The 13,323-nt window shown below is 35.3% G+C and overlaps 1 protein-coding gene across 8 annotated transcripts in view; it reads left to right on the forward strand.

The window, feature by feature from the left end:
• RBMS3 (RNA binding motif single stranded interacting protein 3) overlaps positions 1-12,528 on the forward strand; it is a gene marked incomplete at its 3' end in the record, with an annotated part of 624,952 nt that extends 612,424 nt beyond the window's left edge. For all 8 annotated transcript variants that reach the window (XM_084902493.1, XM_084902500.1, XM_084902503.1 and 5 more), the window contains one exon: positions 6,646-12,528. In XM_084902493.1, coding sequence (XP_084758619.1) covers positions 6,646-6,652 — 7 coding nt within the window. The remainder of the gene's footprint in view (positions 1-6,645) is intronic.
• Between the last annotated feature and the right edge of the window lie 795 nt (positions 12,529-13,323).

Raw genomic sequence — 13,323 nt, forward strand, 5'->3', positions numbered from 1 at the left:
AAGTTATTCATTTTTCTTCCTGCTATATAGCAAATCTTAAAAACAATTAGGCATCTTTCCAGCAGCATTAGATTCTAATATGCAAAATCCCAAGCCCAAATGCCATCTTTGCCACTGACTAGTTGTCACTCAACCCTTTGGAGCTTCCTTTTCCTCTTAAAGAGATTAGATTGTTCTTCAAAGAGTGTGAATCAGATCTCTGGCACCTAGGGAGGCTTAACCACCATTCCCTGAAGTTGGGGTGTGGAGGGGCAGCCTGAAGCAGTGTTCCGAAACACAGCTTTAACCTAAGTGAAAGTTTTGCTTAATTGCAGTTCTCTTCCAAGCTATTAACATGCTAATGGCTGTGACCCTCTAGAAAGCCAAAGATTTCAAATGTTTTACTTCCTGAAAGATTAATGTGCCCTGCCCTCTTCCTTTGGAATTCTAAGTTATTATTTAACATTTTAGATTATTAAAGAACTTAAGAAAATGGTGTGTGTTGACTTTTTGTCCACAGGATGATGATATTGATACTAATTTAAAAGATTGAAACTTTTTTTTAATTGGATACCCTCATTGCTGGTGCTCTGATCACATGCATGGTTTGCCTATGGGTAACCTAGAAGTGGGAGTCTAGTATACAATTTTTTTCCTACACTCTAGCCTTACATGATGCCATGTGAAAAGAGGTCCAATCTGTCAGGAATGACATGGGGGAATATTATATTATTAGATAACCTCTAAGACTTCTTCCTGCTCTAAAAGTTTACAATTCTAAGTTATATTTTTCTACTTCCTAATATAGTCACTATTTCTTACACTCAGTGGCCAGATTATTATGATCTCTGAATGCATAAAAACCTGGATACTCATAATAATCTGACCTCTAATATATATATATATATATATATATATATATATATATATATATATATATATATATATATGTTTGTTTTTTGTTTTGTTTTTTGAGGCCTGGTACATAAATTCATGCATGGGTGGGATCCAGCCAGCCTGGCCACAAAGAGGGGACATAGGCGGTTGGCCAGCCTGCTTGCTGGTAGAACTCCTGTCGAGGGGACAATTTGCATATTAGCCTTTTATTATATAGGATGTACACAAGATTATTATGCGTTCAGAGATCATAATAATCTGGCCACTCAGTGTATTTGTGTGTGTGTATTGGTGGAGGGGAGGGGCATTGGGGGATGCGAGGGTTCAAAATGACTGTGGTCTTAAATTCAAACTCCTAGTCTTCCAACACCCACACTAACTTTAGAAGGCTCTTATCTCAATCCCACTACTGCATGGTCTCTTTATGATTCGATTCTTCTCTGGCTGACTGAACTGTCATGAACACCAATTCCCTACACATTGTAAGTATATTGATGTGTAAGTGATATCCTTGACTGCCACACTTACATGTCCTTTAAGCGTGTGAGTAATAATCCATTCTGTTTGCACAGAACTTTACAGTTTGCAAGTAATGTTTATACCCGTGATTTCATTCACAAGAACATCTTTTTAAGTTGCAATCACTTTTCTTTCTAAAGCAATCTCACTGTTCAACTTAAAGCATTCTTTTTTATAATGATCACAGCCTTTAGAAACCTTCTGTTTTTATGGGTATCAGTACAATCCATAATTATTTTAAATAAGCATTTTCACACTTTACCTGGGACAGAGAAGGTACTAATAAATAGTAACAAGGTACTAATAAATAGCAATACTTTCCCACTTCAAACTTCAGCTAGCAACCATGAAAATGTAAAGTACAATTATTTATTTCTCCTCATTGTTTTCAGGTAACAATGAGATTACTTGAAGGATCAGTAAGTGATGGGAGAGGGCTATTAGAAGCATTTGTGTAAGGTTATAAAACTTGGCAATAGCTCCAGCCTAGCTGATAAATATGGATGCTTCAGGGCCTGTGCGCATGACATACCTGAGCCGTGAGGGAGTTCTAGGTCTGTGTAGTTCATTGAGGGAGACACTGTTCATTGAGCAGCTCTTATGGAGATTCGTGCTGTTTCTTGCATTTTCTGCTTGATGATGGGAGTAGAAGTATAGATGCAAAAAAGTCACAAAACCATACAAGATAGGTTTTTAGAGGTAAATGGAGTAAATCTACACTTTGCAAAGGTATAGAGATCAAATATACACCTTGGTTCCATAACTACTACTACTAAAATGTCCCTTATTGTTGCTGCTATTATGAATATTTTAATTGCATAACTCGGGGGGTGCGGGGGAATCAAGGGGGGGAAATGTATTCCTAAGACTTAACCTATTGGTTAAAAATGGCTATATTCAATGTACCAACTAGTCGTTTTCCTTACACAATTCTAGGTACAAGTTAATCCAGATCCTAAGAGTCATAGCAGATTCATATGAAGGTATTCCAAATTAGGAAAAGCAACCCCTCTGGGTCATTGCAGGCTAAATTGTCACATCGTCTAAACCATGGTGGAGGGCTTTTTTTTTTTTTTTTTTTGTCAGTTTGAATAAGGCTTGCTTGCATGGGTTGAATGCAGCCCTGCACTGCGTACATAGGTTGGGGAACAGACTAATGGCTGGAACTTAGCCCCACTGTGGTCCCTCAGCCATGCATCTGTATGGCAAACAACCTGTAAAACTAGCTCCAACATCCCTGAGGTTCCTCTACTCAATTAAGCAACTGAGCATCAGAAGAACCTGCAAAGCACTTAAATACATATGACTTCCAGATAGTTTAAAGATTCTTCTTGTAGTAGCACACCCTGATATTATTTAGAAAAATTCTAATCTGTGGGTGGAAAGCTAAGAGTAAAAGTCAACCCACTAGGAGCTCCACCCTGCAATACAGATGGAGCAGCAGTAAAAGACATTATTTGGACTGGGCTAGGCAAAGTGGCATATAGTAAAAGAGGCATTTTCTAGGCATTAAACACCTATTATGTGCACACCACTCTGCCAAACTTCTATAAGGTATAAAGTGAAAATAAAATATAGTCCCTGAACCCTAGCTGGTTTGGCTCAATGCATAGAGCATCGGCCTGTGGACTGAAGGGTCCCAGGTTCGATTCTGGCCAAAGGCACATGCCTGGGTTGCAGGCTCGATCCCCAGTAGGGGGCATGCAGGAGGCAGCCAGTCAATTATTCTCTCAAATCAATAAAACATATTTAAAACATTATATACATAGTCCCTGCCCTCAAGAATTTGAAATCTTCTTCCAGACAAGAAATTAACAAGGAAACTGACTCTAAATAACACTCTGGATCAAATGGACTTAATTGACATTTATAGAACAGTTTCACCCCAAAGCTTCAGAATGTACCTTTGTCTCAAGTTCACATGGGTCATTCTCAAAGATAGACCACATGTTAGGACATAAAACAAGTCTATAAATTCACGAAGATTGAAATCATATCAAGAATCTTCTCAGATCACAATAGAAAGAAATTAGAAATCAATTACAGTAAAAACATATGGAGGCTAAATAGCATGATATTAAACAATGAATAGGTTACCAATGAGCTAAGAAATAAACTTCCTGGAAACAAACAAAAATTAATGCACAACAATCAAAGCTGATGAGACACAGCAAAAGTCCTAAGAGGGAAGCTTGTAGCAGTACAGGCCTATCTTAAAAACCAAATTAATAATAAACTATTTAACCCTACAAATTAAAGGTATAGAAAGAGAACAAGAAAATCCCAGAGTAAGTAGAAGGGAGGAAATAATAAAGATTAGAGCAAAAATAAACAAGACTAAAAAAAAAAAATCATACAAATGATTAAACCAACAGCTGGTTCTTTGAAAAGATAAACAAGATTGATGAACCTTTAGCCAGACTCATCAATAAACAAAGAAAGTGGACCCAAATAATTAAAATTATAAATAAAAGCAGTGAAGGAACAACTATGCCAATAAGATGGACAATGTGGGTGAAATGGACAAATTCCTACAAAAATACAGTTTTCCAAAACTGAATCAGAAGAATAAAACCCCAATAGACCAATAACAACTGAGAAACTGAGACAGTAATCAAAAAACTCCCAGCAAATAAAAGGCCTGGTCTGGACAGGTGAGTTTTAACCAAACATTAAAAGAACTAACACCTTTCCTCAAACTATTCCAAAAAAAAAAAAAAAAAAAAATCCAAAAGGAAGGAATACTTCCAAGCTCTTTTTATGAGGCCAGCATTCACCTAATTCCAAAAGCAGCTAAAGACACTACAAAGAAAAAGAACTACAGGCCAATATCCCTGATGAACATAGATGCTAAAATCTTCAACAAAATATGAACTAATTGGATCCAGCAATATATTAAAAAGACCATAGACCATAACCAAGTGGGATTTATTTCAGGGATGCAAGGCTGGTACAATATTTTACCCGTCAATAAATGTGATACATCACAAACGAAAGACTAAAATCACATGATCATATCAATCAGTGCAGAAAAAGCACTTGACAAAATCCAGCACCTATTTTTGATTAAAAACTCTCAATAAAGTGGGAATAGAGGGGTCATCTCTCAAAATACTAAAGGCCATATATGACAAACCTACAGCCAACATCATACTCAATGGGCAAAACTATGACCATTTTCCCTAAGAACCAGAAACAAGATAGGGATGTCCATTTTACCACTCCTGTTTGACATAGTGCTGGAAGTGCTGGAAGTCCTGGCCATAGTGATCAGACAAGAAATAAAAGGCATTCAAATTAGAAAAGTGAAAGTAAAACTGTCATATTCACAGATGACATGATATTGTACTTAGAAAACCTAAAGACTCCACCAAAAAACTACTAGATTTAATAAAAAGAATACAGCAATGTAGCAGGATACAAATTAACACCCAGAAAATATATGGCTTTTTTATACACCAATAATAAATTCTCAGAAAGAGAAACTAAACAAATACAATTTACCATAGCAACAACAACAAAAAGTTAAGATACCTAGGCATAAACTTAACCAATGAGGTAAAATACTTGCATTCTGCAAACTACAGGATGTTAAAAAAAAAAAAAGGAAGATATAGATATAAACATGTAGAAGAATATACCGTATTCATGGATTGATAGAATTAGCATCATTAAAATGTCCATATTACCCAAAGCAATCAATAGATTCAATGCAATCCCTAATAAATTACCAATGGCATATTTCACAGATCTAAAAAAAAAAAAATACTCCCTAATTTTATATCAATCCATAAAAGACCCTGAATAGCCACAGCAATCTTGAGAAAACACCACATTGGACAGATACATGCAAAAAAAAAAGAAACTAGATCACCAACTTCCACCATACACAAAAATAGATTCAAAATGGATAAAAAACTTAAATGTAAGACGTGAAACCATAAAAATCCTAGAAGAAACCATAAACAGTAAAATCTCAGACAGTTCTTGTAGCAATATGTTACTGATATATCTCCTAGGGCAGTGGTTGGCAAACTGCAGCTCGCCAGCTACATGCAGCTTGCAAGCCAAGGGACCTATGCATTGGTTAATGCTAGGAAGTTAGGAAAGCTGCCAAGATGCCATTAAATTGTGGACAGTGACAGAAAAAAAAAAAATGTTTTTCTCCCCAAAATTTGAAACTTTCTCCCCAAAATTTGAAACTTTCAAGAAATTGGTAACACCAGAACTGTCTTTTTCAATTAGAAAAATTACTATGTCTTTTGAAATTTTACCAACCTACCTTTGTTAAATAGTGCCGATGAAGTACTTTGGGCAGATGTCCACAGATTGTCTCTTATCTTTGGGTTTGCCATAACCAACTGATATGAAGTTTCAAGATAAGATTTTGTGAAGGAGCTGCTTTAGGGTCGTGTTTCCAGTTAAAGTTGTCTGTTTTCTGTAGGGGACAACAGAAATGAATAAAATCATTGTTAAGTGTCAGTTTAATTACAGGGTAGCAACTAGTGGAAATAACACTGGAATCAACTAGAACTTACCCCCAAATTTATTATAACTTTGAATAGATTAAATAATAATTCAATAATGAATTGGGGGTGACACTAGAAAATGTCACCTTGATGAGATAAATGAGCAAGGAACAAGAGAAGGAGAAGAGGGGAAGTGAACAAAACTCTACGGCCCTCTTAACTGCCTTACTTAGTTACCTGGGACAGTAGGCTAATGTGAACATACTTGGTGAACACCATGGATAGCATACAATCCATTGCTTTTATCTTACTATATAGTAGTGACTCACCCATTTGTTGACTGAGTGAATGATGGATCCCGTGGAAGTTCTAAAGGGATAGAATTCCTTAAAGAATTTTTGGGAGAGCTACAATCCAAGCCACACAACAAAAAATAGATTCCATTCCCCAGGAGAGTATTTTTTATCTGGGTATATTTATAATATTTACAACTTTTGGATTGAAAGATATTCTTGACCTATAAGATAAGCCTTGTTATTTAATGTGAACACACTTTCTGGCTCAAATATGTATTCCTGTAAAAGTGGAAGAATTGGAAAGTGGCAGAATTGGACATTTGAATTCGCCCAATATGCTTTTACAACTCCACTAATGACTGGTTTTTAAAGAGCTTGGTTTTTAAAGAGCTTGGTATTTTTTAAGAGGTCTCATTGGAAAAGAGCATAGGAGATTTCAAATTTGCTTTGATGTCATAACCACTCTTATTCAATTGTTTTCACAGACCATAAACAAGACTGAAGAATGTCCGTCCGAAACTTTGCCTTGAATGAAGAGACTTCATTGAACAAGAAGTTGGCTTCCAGTTTGCACAGGCGTCCATGGAATGCTTTTTTTCTTTTTTAATTTTGTACTTTACCCAATGAAAACAAAGCGTTTTGTGTGCTGTGCAAATGGGTCCTTCATGTGGTCTGACAGTTTATTTTTTTGCCATCATTTTTTAAAGTTAAAAAAAAATCCCAGAAGAGGAAAAACAACAGAAACAAAACATGGAAGTCTGACATTTGATCTGGAAGAACATTTGAAGTCAGAATTGACCAGAAGGTGTAGATAGATTTTTTTTTTTCTTTTTAACAGAAAATCGGATGTCAAGAGGTGGGCAAGCAGAAATGGAAAGAAATTGTCTTCCTCGGTAATTAAGCTACTCTCTCTTATTTTTTTTTTTCCTTCTTGTTTAAATATGGGTTGTTTTTTTTTACTTTTTTTCTTAGAAATATTTAGGTAAGGTTTATCTTGAATCTTAATTGCCTTAATTTTAAGGACGTCAAAGGCTCTCGAGGCAAGCTGTCAACGTCTTGTTAAAAAAATCAAGAAAGAATTGAAATATTGTGCCAGCTTTCACTGGTACAAAAGCTTAAGACTGAGTTTTTAGGGTGAAAAAATACTGTACAGTTTAAAAGAAAATGTTTTTCTTCATTTGAAGAAAATTTGTTGATAAAAGAAACCATGGCAACTGCGAGAAATGGAAAAATGCTGGGACTTTTCATGAACTTTGTCTTAAGTGTTGACCCATTCGAGAAGGCTAAAACATTTTATGGTAAAGTTATTAAGGTTGGTTTAAAAAAAAAAAAAAACAACTGCATTAGAAATAATGCGTGTTTGGGGGACAGAATGCAGATTTTTTTAATTTACAAAGCGTGATTGCTAGCAAAAGCATTAGTGCTTTTTATCTGCAGTCTTTTTTATGAGCTTTACAAAGTTTTTAGTCAGCTTTGCTTGTCACATTGCAAAACCTAGCTTAAGAGCATTAAAAAAACAAACAAACAAAAAAACTTAAGTAGATAGGAGCTTATGGTCAAAAGTGCAAAACAAAAACAAAAAAAACAAAACAAAAAAAAGCAATAGATAGAGAAATTGTTGACAATTTCTGTAGTCTTTCCTAGTTGTGATCAAATTCAGCCTATGGATGGCCTATTTTATACCAAAGATGAAGTGGCACCCTATTGCAGTCCAGAAGATAGAGGTCGTTTTTTCTTTACTTTTCGTTAAAAAATTTTTTTATTTGACCTACATGGCCGGACCAGTTCTTACTTTGTTTGTTTAAACTACCTTCCACTGGTGTTTTACATACTGCAAGAAAAAAATTATTTTTAACATTTGTTGTTAGTAGAAGCTTGCACCTGCTGTGTTCAGCAGTTTCAGAATGCAGAGTTCTGGATACCAACTGACAGAGCCAAATGGCTTTCAATTCCGTGAGCTTTGCCAGTTCCTTGCTAGCTCCCTTGAATAGTGAAACCTATATGGATGGCCACCAGTAAGCGAAGACACTTTAACAGGTTGAAATTTCTTTTTGTGAATTTTGAACGAAAGACACTTTCTGAACCTGGTCTGAAGGGTCACTTGTCCAAAAAAGAAAAAAAACGCATAGTGATATTCTGTTAAGTGGTGAGTGGTCTCTGGAAAAGGTCTCATTGTATTAGTAACAATAGTCTTCCTTCTAGATTCCAACACCTCTTGATTTTGTCTTTGCACCTTAGTCTTTGTCCTCATCCACAATGAATAGGCACCTTGATTCTGCAGGGGGGAAGGGATATCTTTTTTGCCCTTTTTATTTTCATTATATTTTCATATCTTGGTGGTGTCAGAAGAAAGACAAAATAGACCTTTGTACTTCAGTTAACTCTCTGAGACAAGTAGGACCAATATGATTGAGGATTCTATTAGTGGAATTTAGGTAAGCTTTTAAAAATGCAAGTTGACAATCAAGAAATTATGGTTTATATTAATAAAAACCAAAACAATTGGGTTTGATCAATCATTAAAACCAAAGGAGATATATTTGCATTGAGAATGATTCAAAGCTTTCTCTAAAGTGAATTAAATTGATGGAACAAACATCACTGCATATTTGGTTCATGAAACCCATATTCAACCTACACTGTTTTACCTGAAAGTAAGGACAATGAAACTTGGTTAATTGGACCATGCCTAGAATTGCTTTTTGTAAGAATCTTTAGAATTTAAGTAAAACTCTTTTCACAAACTAAGTCATAGGAACCTGTTTTAGTCTAGACTAAGAGGGAAATGCATTAAGTGCACTGTAAAAGAAAGCAGAGTTGGCTTTTAAAAACTATTAAAAAACTTAAAAGATAAATCTTTTCTCCTTTATATCAACATGGGTGATAAATCTTTTTTCCTTTATATCAACATGGGTAATGAGTTTGACTTACATGAAAGTGTCAATATTTCACCATTTATGACCTACAAACAGAAGCCAAGTGTTGAAATAGATCTGGTTCTCTTATTTGCAACACCATGTATTGGAAACTCAAATTTAGAGAGTGACTCCATGTCTTTGTGATCAAATTATAGGCAAAAATATATCCAAGAAAACCTAACATGCTACAGAGAAATTTGAACTGGTCACACCCATCCTTATGGTTTTCCATGCTTTAGAGAGAATCCTACCATGTTTCCCCGAAAATAAGACATCCTCCGAAAATAAGACCTAGTGCACCCCCTGAAAATAAGACCTAGCACAACTTTGGGAGAAAAAATTAATATAAGACACTGTCTTATTTTCGGGGAAACAGGGTAGTTTCCTACTTCCTTCTGTTCCATCCTTCAGCCTCTCCTGTATTTTAAGGGTGGCACTGAAATCTTATCTTTGAGAATTGGGCCCCTATGTTTCAAGGGGTATAAGCAGACATGTATGGGAACTGTATTTTCTCTTTTTTTTTTTTCACTCTCTGAACTCTTTGTATAAATAAGGATTATCCTGGGCATAATTCATTTGAATATGAAAACCAACATGCTTTCTTTTGTTTCTGTAAAAAAAAAAAAAAAAAAAAGTGATACAAAGAAAGTCTCATTTACACAACCAACAATGAGGCTAAGAGGTAGCTACCATGTGGCTGATGAATGTGCCTAGGTAACTTCCTGTTTCTATTCAAAACTACTGCTTTATTTATACATTCAGAAACATTTTTTTCAACTATGAAATTTCAATGATCTCATTTTTTAAGCCACTTCAGGCAAAAGGAAATTACCTATAATTTTATGTATCCATGTGTGTTTTGTGTTTGGATTTTTTATATCATGCCATTCTATAAAATACCTTCTTTCAAGTCAAAAAAAAAAAGAAAAAATGGCACACATTCAAACTTGCATCTGTCATTTTGCCTAGTAATTGTTTTTTAAGAATCATGTCTGGGGAGGGGCGGGGGCAGGAAGCATCAACAGGTAAGCAGCATTACATTGTATTAAAAATAAAACAACCCAAAATCTGTGTTCAATATAAGCAAACATCAGAATCCTAATTTCATCAACACTAGTTACATTGGATATTTTTTATCCTATTTAGGTCTGTAATTTTTTTTTTTTTATTAACTATTCTAGTTCACCAAGTTTTCAAGCATTTATTTCGGTGTTCAGATTTTCCTTGCAATTTTAATTGCCAACACAACCTAAACATTAGAAAACTCATCCAAACTCTAGTAAACAAGAACACTGGAGGAGGATGGTTGTTTTCTTTTTGTTTTAAATAATAAGATGTTGTCACGTATGGCCAAGTATGCCTAGTCACTGGGGGCTCCTTAGTGCATGGCCAGTCTCTTGAAGACGAAATGGACCCTATGGGAACTCAGTGTGATATTGGCAGGGGCTGATGACTGTCCTTGAACATTGCCATGTCTTGAATATTGCAAGTGACATAATAATGTAAAAAAAACAAACAAAACAAAAAAACCCTCTATCTGACTCCAGTTTGGTCAAGGTTAGTTTGTTTCCCTGGTAGATTTCAATTGTTCAGGTGTTGTCTCCATGCTTCACTTGAATCAATTCTTCCTGTGACCTTAATGGATCTGCCACACTTGACAGCATATAAGACTCACCTTCAACCTTTTCTAATGAATAACTATACGGTGTTAAAAGCACTCACTTTAGAGCAGGAAGGCTGAGAGCAGCAGGTGGATAAATGAAATCGGAAGTTCACTGTATCCACAGAATACATCAATCTTTTGCAACATTGCTTTAAAATTATTTTCCATTCATGTATGACCCCCAAAAAATACTTCTATTTTTCCCCCAAAAGCAAAACCACTTGATTTGAATAATTGGGATGCCATTAAATACCTATGTACCTTTTACAATGGTCTAAAATCTCCATTAGTGAAAAGTGAGATTTGATTTAAATAGGACTTTTGCAGTCTTCTTTACGATTGAGGAGTTTCAATGTGCTGTCTGGACAGATTATAATGTTAGTAGGAGACTAAAAATACATTTGACAATTGAGTCTCATGCTTCATTTGAGCACACAAACCACTGCAGATGAGCTGATAAGCAGAGAAAAATTCTTTAAATGGGTTTCAGTGACAAATGTGTTCATGTGATATAAAAGCAAATGAAAGGGTAATATTTATGTACGTGCAGTATAATACTCAGCACTTTTGAGGGTCACTTCAAAACAACATTAAAACATATCATGGAGCCCTTGATCTGTAGTATCTTGTCCACATTAGGGAGTAAAGGATGAGATTTTGTTTTCGTTATTGTGGCTGGCATGCTTCCAAATTTGGAGCTCCCTGGGACTGACAGCCTCTCACTGCAATCAGAGGGACTGATGTAATTGAAGCAGGCTCATTCATTCTGCACACTAACCCCTTCCTGTGGCAGAGTGATAGTGGCATTTCATTAATGAATCAATTCATTTTACAAATGACATCCACTGTGGCAGTGGAGGACAGTTGAGTCTAACAAATTTAACAATTTTCACCAAATATATTTAAATATGTAATTAGTCTTTTCATCCCAATGCTCTTTGTCATGGCTGTCCTTTGTAGATGACATAGTTCACGAAAATACAAAAGCTAAATGTAAGATCCCTGAGTGGCCCCCAAAATCGTTTATGATACAGGGTAGGGAACTCATCCCAGATTGTTGACGTTTTATCTTTGGTTTTATACCCCAATACACGTTCATTCTCATTCCCATTCTCTCTCTCTCTCCCTCTCTCTCTCTATTTCTCTCTCTCTCTCTCTCTCTCTCTCTCTCACACACACACACACACACACACACACACACACAGGATCAATGCCTTCTCAATATTCATTTCTTTGTATTTTGGGGAGGAAAAGTGATGTTCAAGAAATGCTTCTTTCACTCAGAAGCATTAAAGCTGAAGCAGAGGTGAGATCAAGCTTGGAACCTGCAGGAAGAAGCACTAGGGACTAGGCCATTGAGTCACACTTTCCTTCCATTTTATTCACTCCAGTTAATAACCATCCCATGACCAAATCTTGCAGAAATACAATCACTCTCAATTTTTGAAGGGCTAATTATCTACTTTGTGCACTTCTTTTATATTTTCTTTTCAACTATTAGGACTTGCGGCTCAAGTTTTTTTTTTTTTTAACATGCCACTCTGAGGGTGGAAAAAAATAATTGGAAATAAAGTTGAAATTAGTCTATTTTGCTCTTTGTTAAGTATTCATTTATTGATGGAGTTTGAAATCATTTGTAAAGATTAATGTCAGAGCATTATATAGCATTGATTTGTTTTTATTACCCATGGTGTCCCTTTCCCATCCACCACAAATAATTGAGAGTTGACTGTATTCTTGCAAAACAAAAAACAAAACACACACATACACACACACACACACACACACACACACCACCAAAAACTGTAGCCAAGAATTTGGCTTCCCTCAAAAGAAAGCTGTTTCAGTTTCCTTCACCTTTAAAACTTGAACCAGTAGAAAAGTTCAACTCAAAATTCAGTTTTGAAAATATAATCATTCTTAGTTAAATACACACTTATCCCTCTCTTAAATCTTCCATACACAAAACAAAATCATTCTTTTGTGTGTTTTTTTGTTTGTTTGTTTTTTACTTTACATTACTGTGTTAAGGCTGAATGACCTTGACATTCCAGTGGATTTACTTAAATAATCATTTCAAATTTAAATAGTGTCCAAAGTGTAACTTTACTGTTACACTTTGTATTTTAGGCCCTCTGGTCTTAGATTATTAAGAAAGATGCTCTGTCCTCCCTAAGTGTCATTCCCTCATCTATAAAAAAGGAGTATTCCATACTTTTCAGGAACTGTAAATACTTTTTCAAAGAGACACTTGAAAAAGTTTTCTCCATTCTGGAAATCAATGCTTTCATTTCCTTAAAAAGAAGAATTGGAATAGTAATTCAAAAATATATAGGTGAAAGTGTTCTTGCTATGAAATACTCAGTTTCTTTTTAAAAAACAGGACAGCTTCTATTAAAACCCTTGTTTCAGGTCATATTTGACTTCATGAAACTTCTAGATCATTTAATTTTGAACTTAAGAGCATTTTGTACTGCTGTCTCTGTCATGGAAAGTTCTGTAATTCTATGGTGTTTCTGGTTTTATTTTTAATTTTTCATCTGTACCAGTCAAATTAGCTACCATTTCCCCCATTCCTTGGG

This window comes from Pipistrellus hanaki (genome assembly GCF_964339955.1).
Source record: "Pipistrellus hanaki genome assembly, chromosome: 13".
NCBI classification, from domain to species: Eukaryota; Metazoa; Chordata; class Mammalia; order Chiroptera; family Vespertilionidae; genus Pipistrellus; species Pipistrellus hanaki.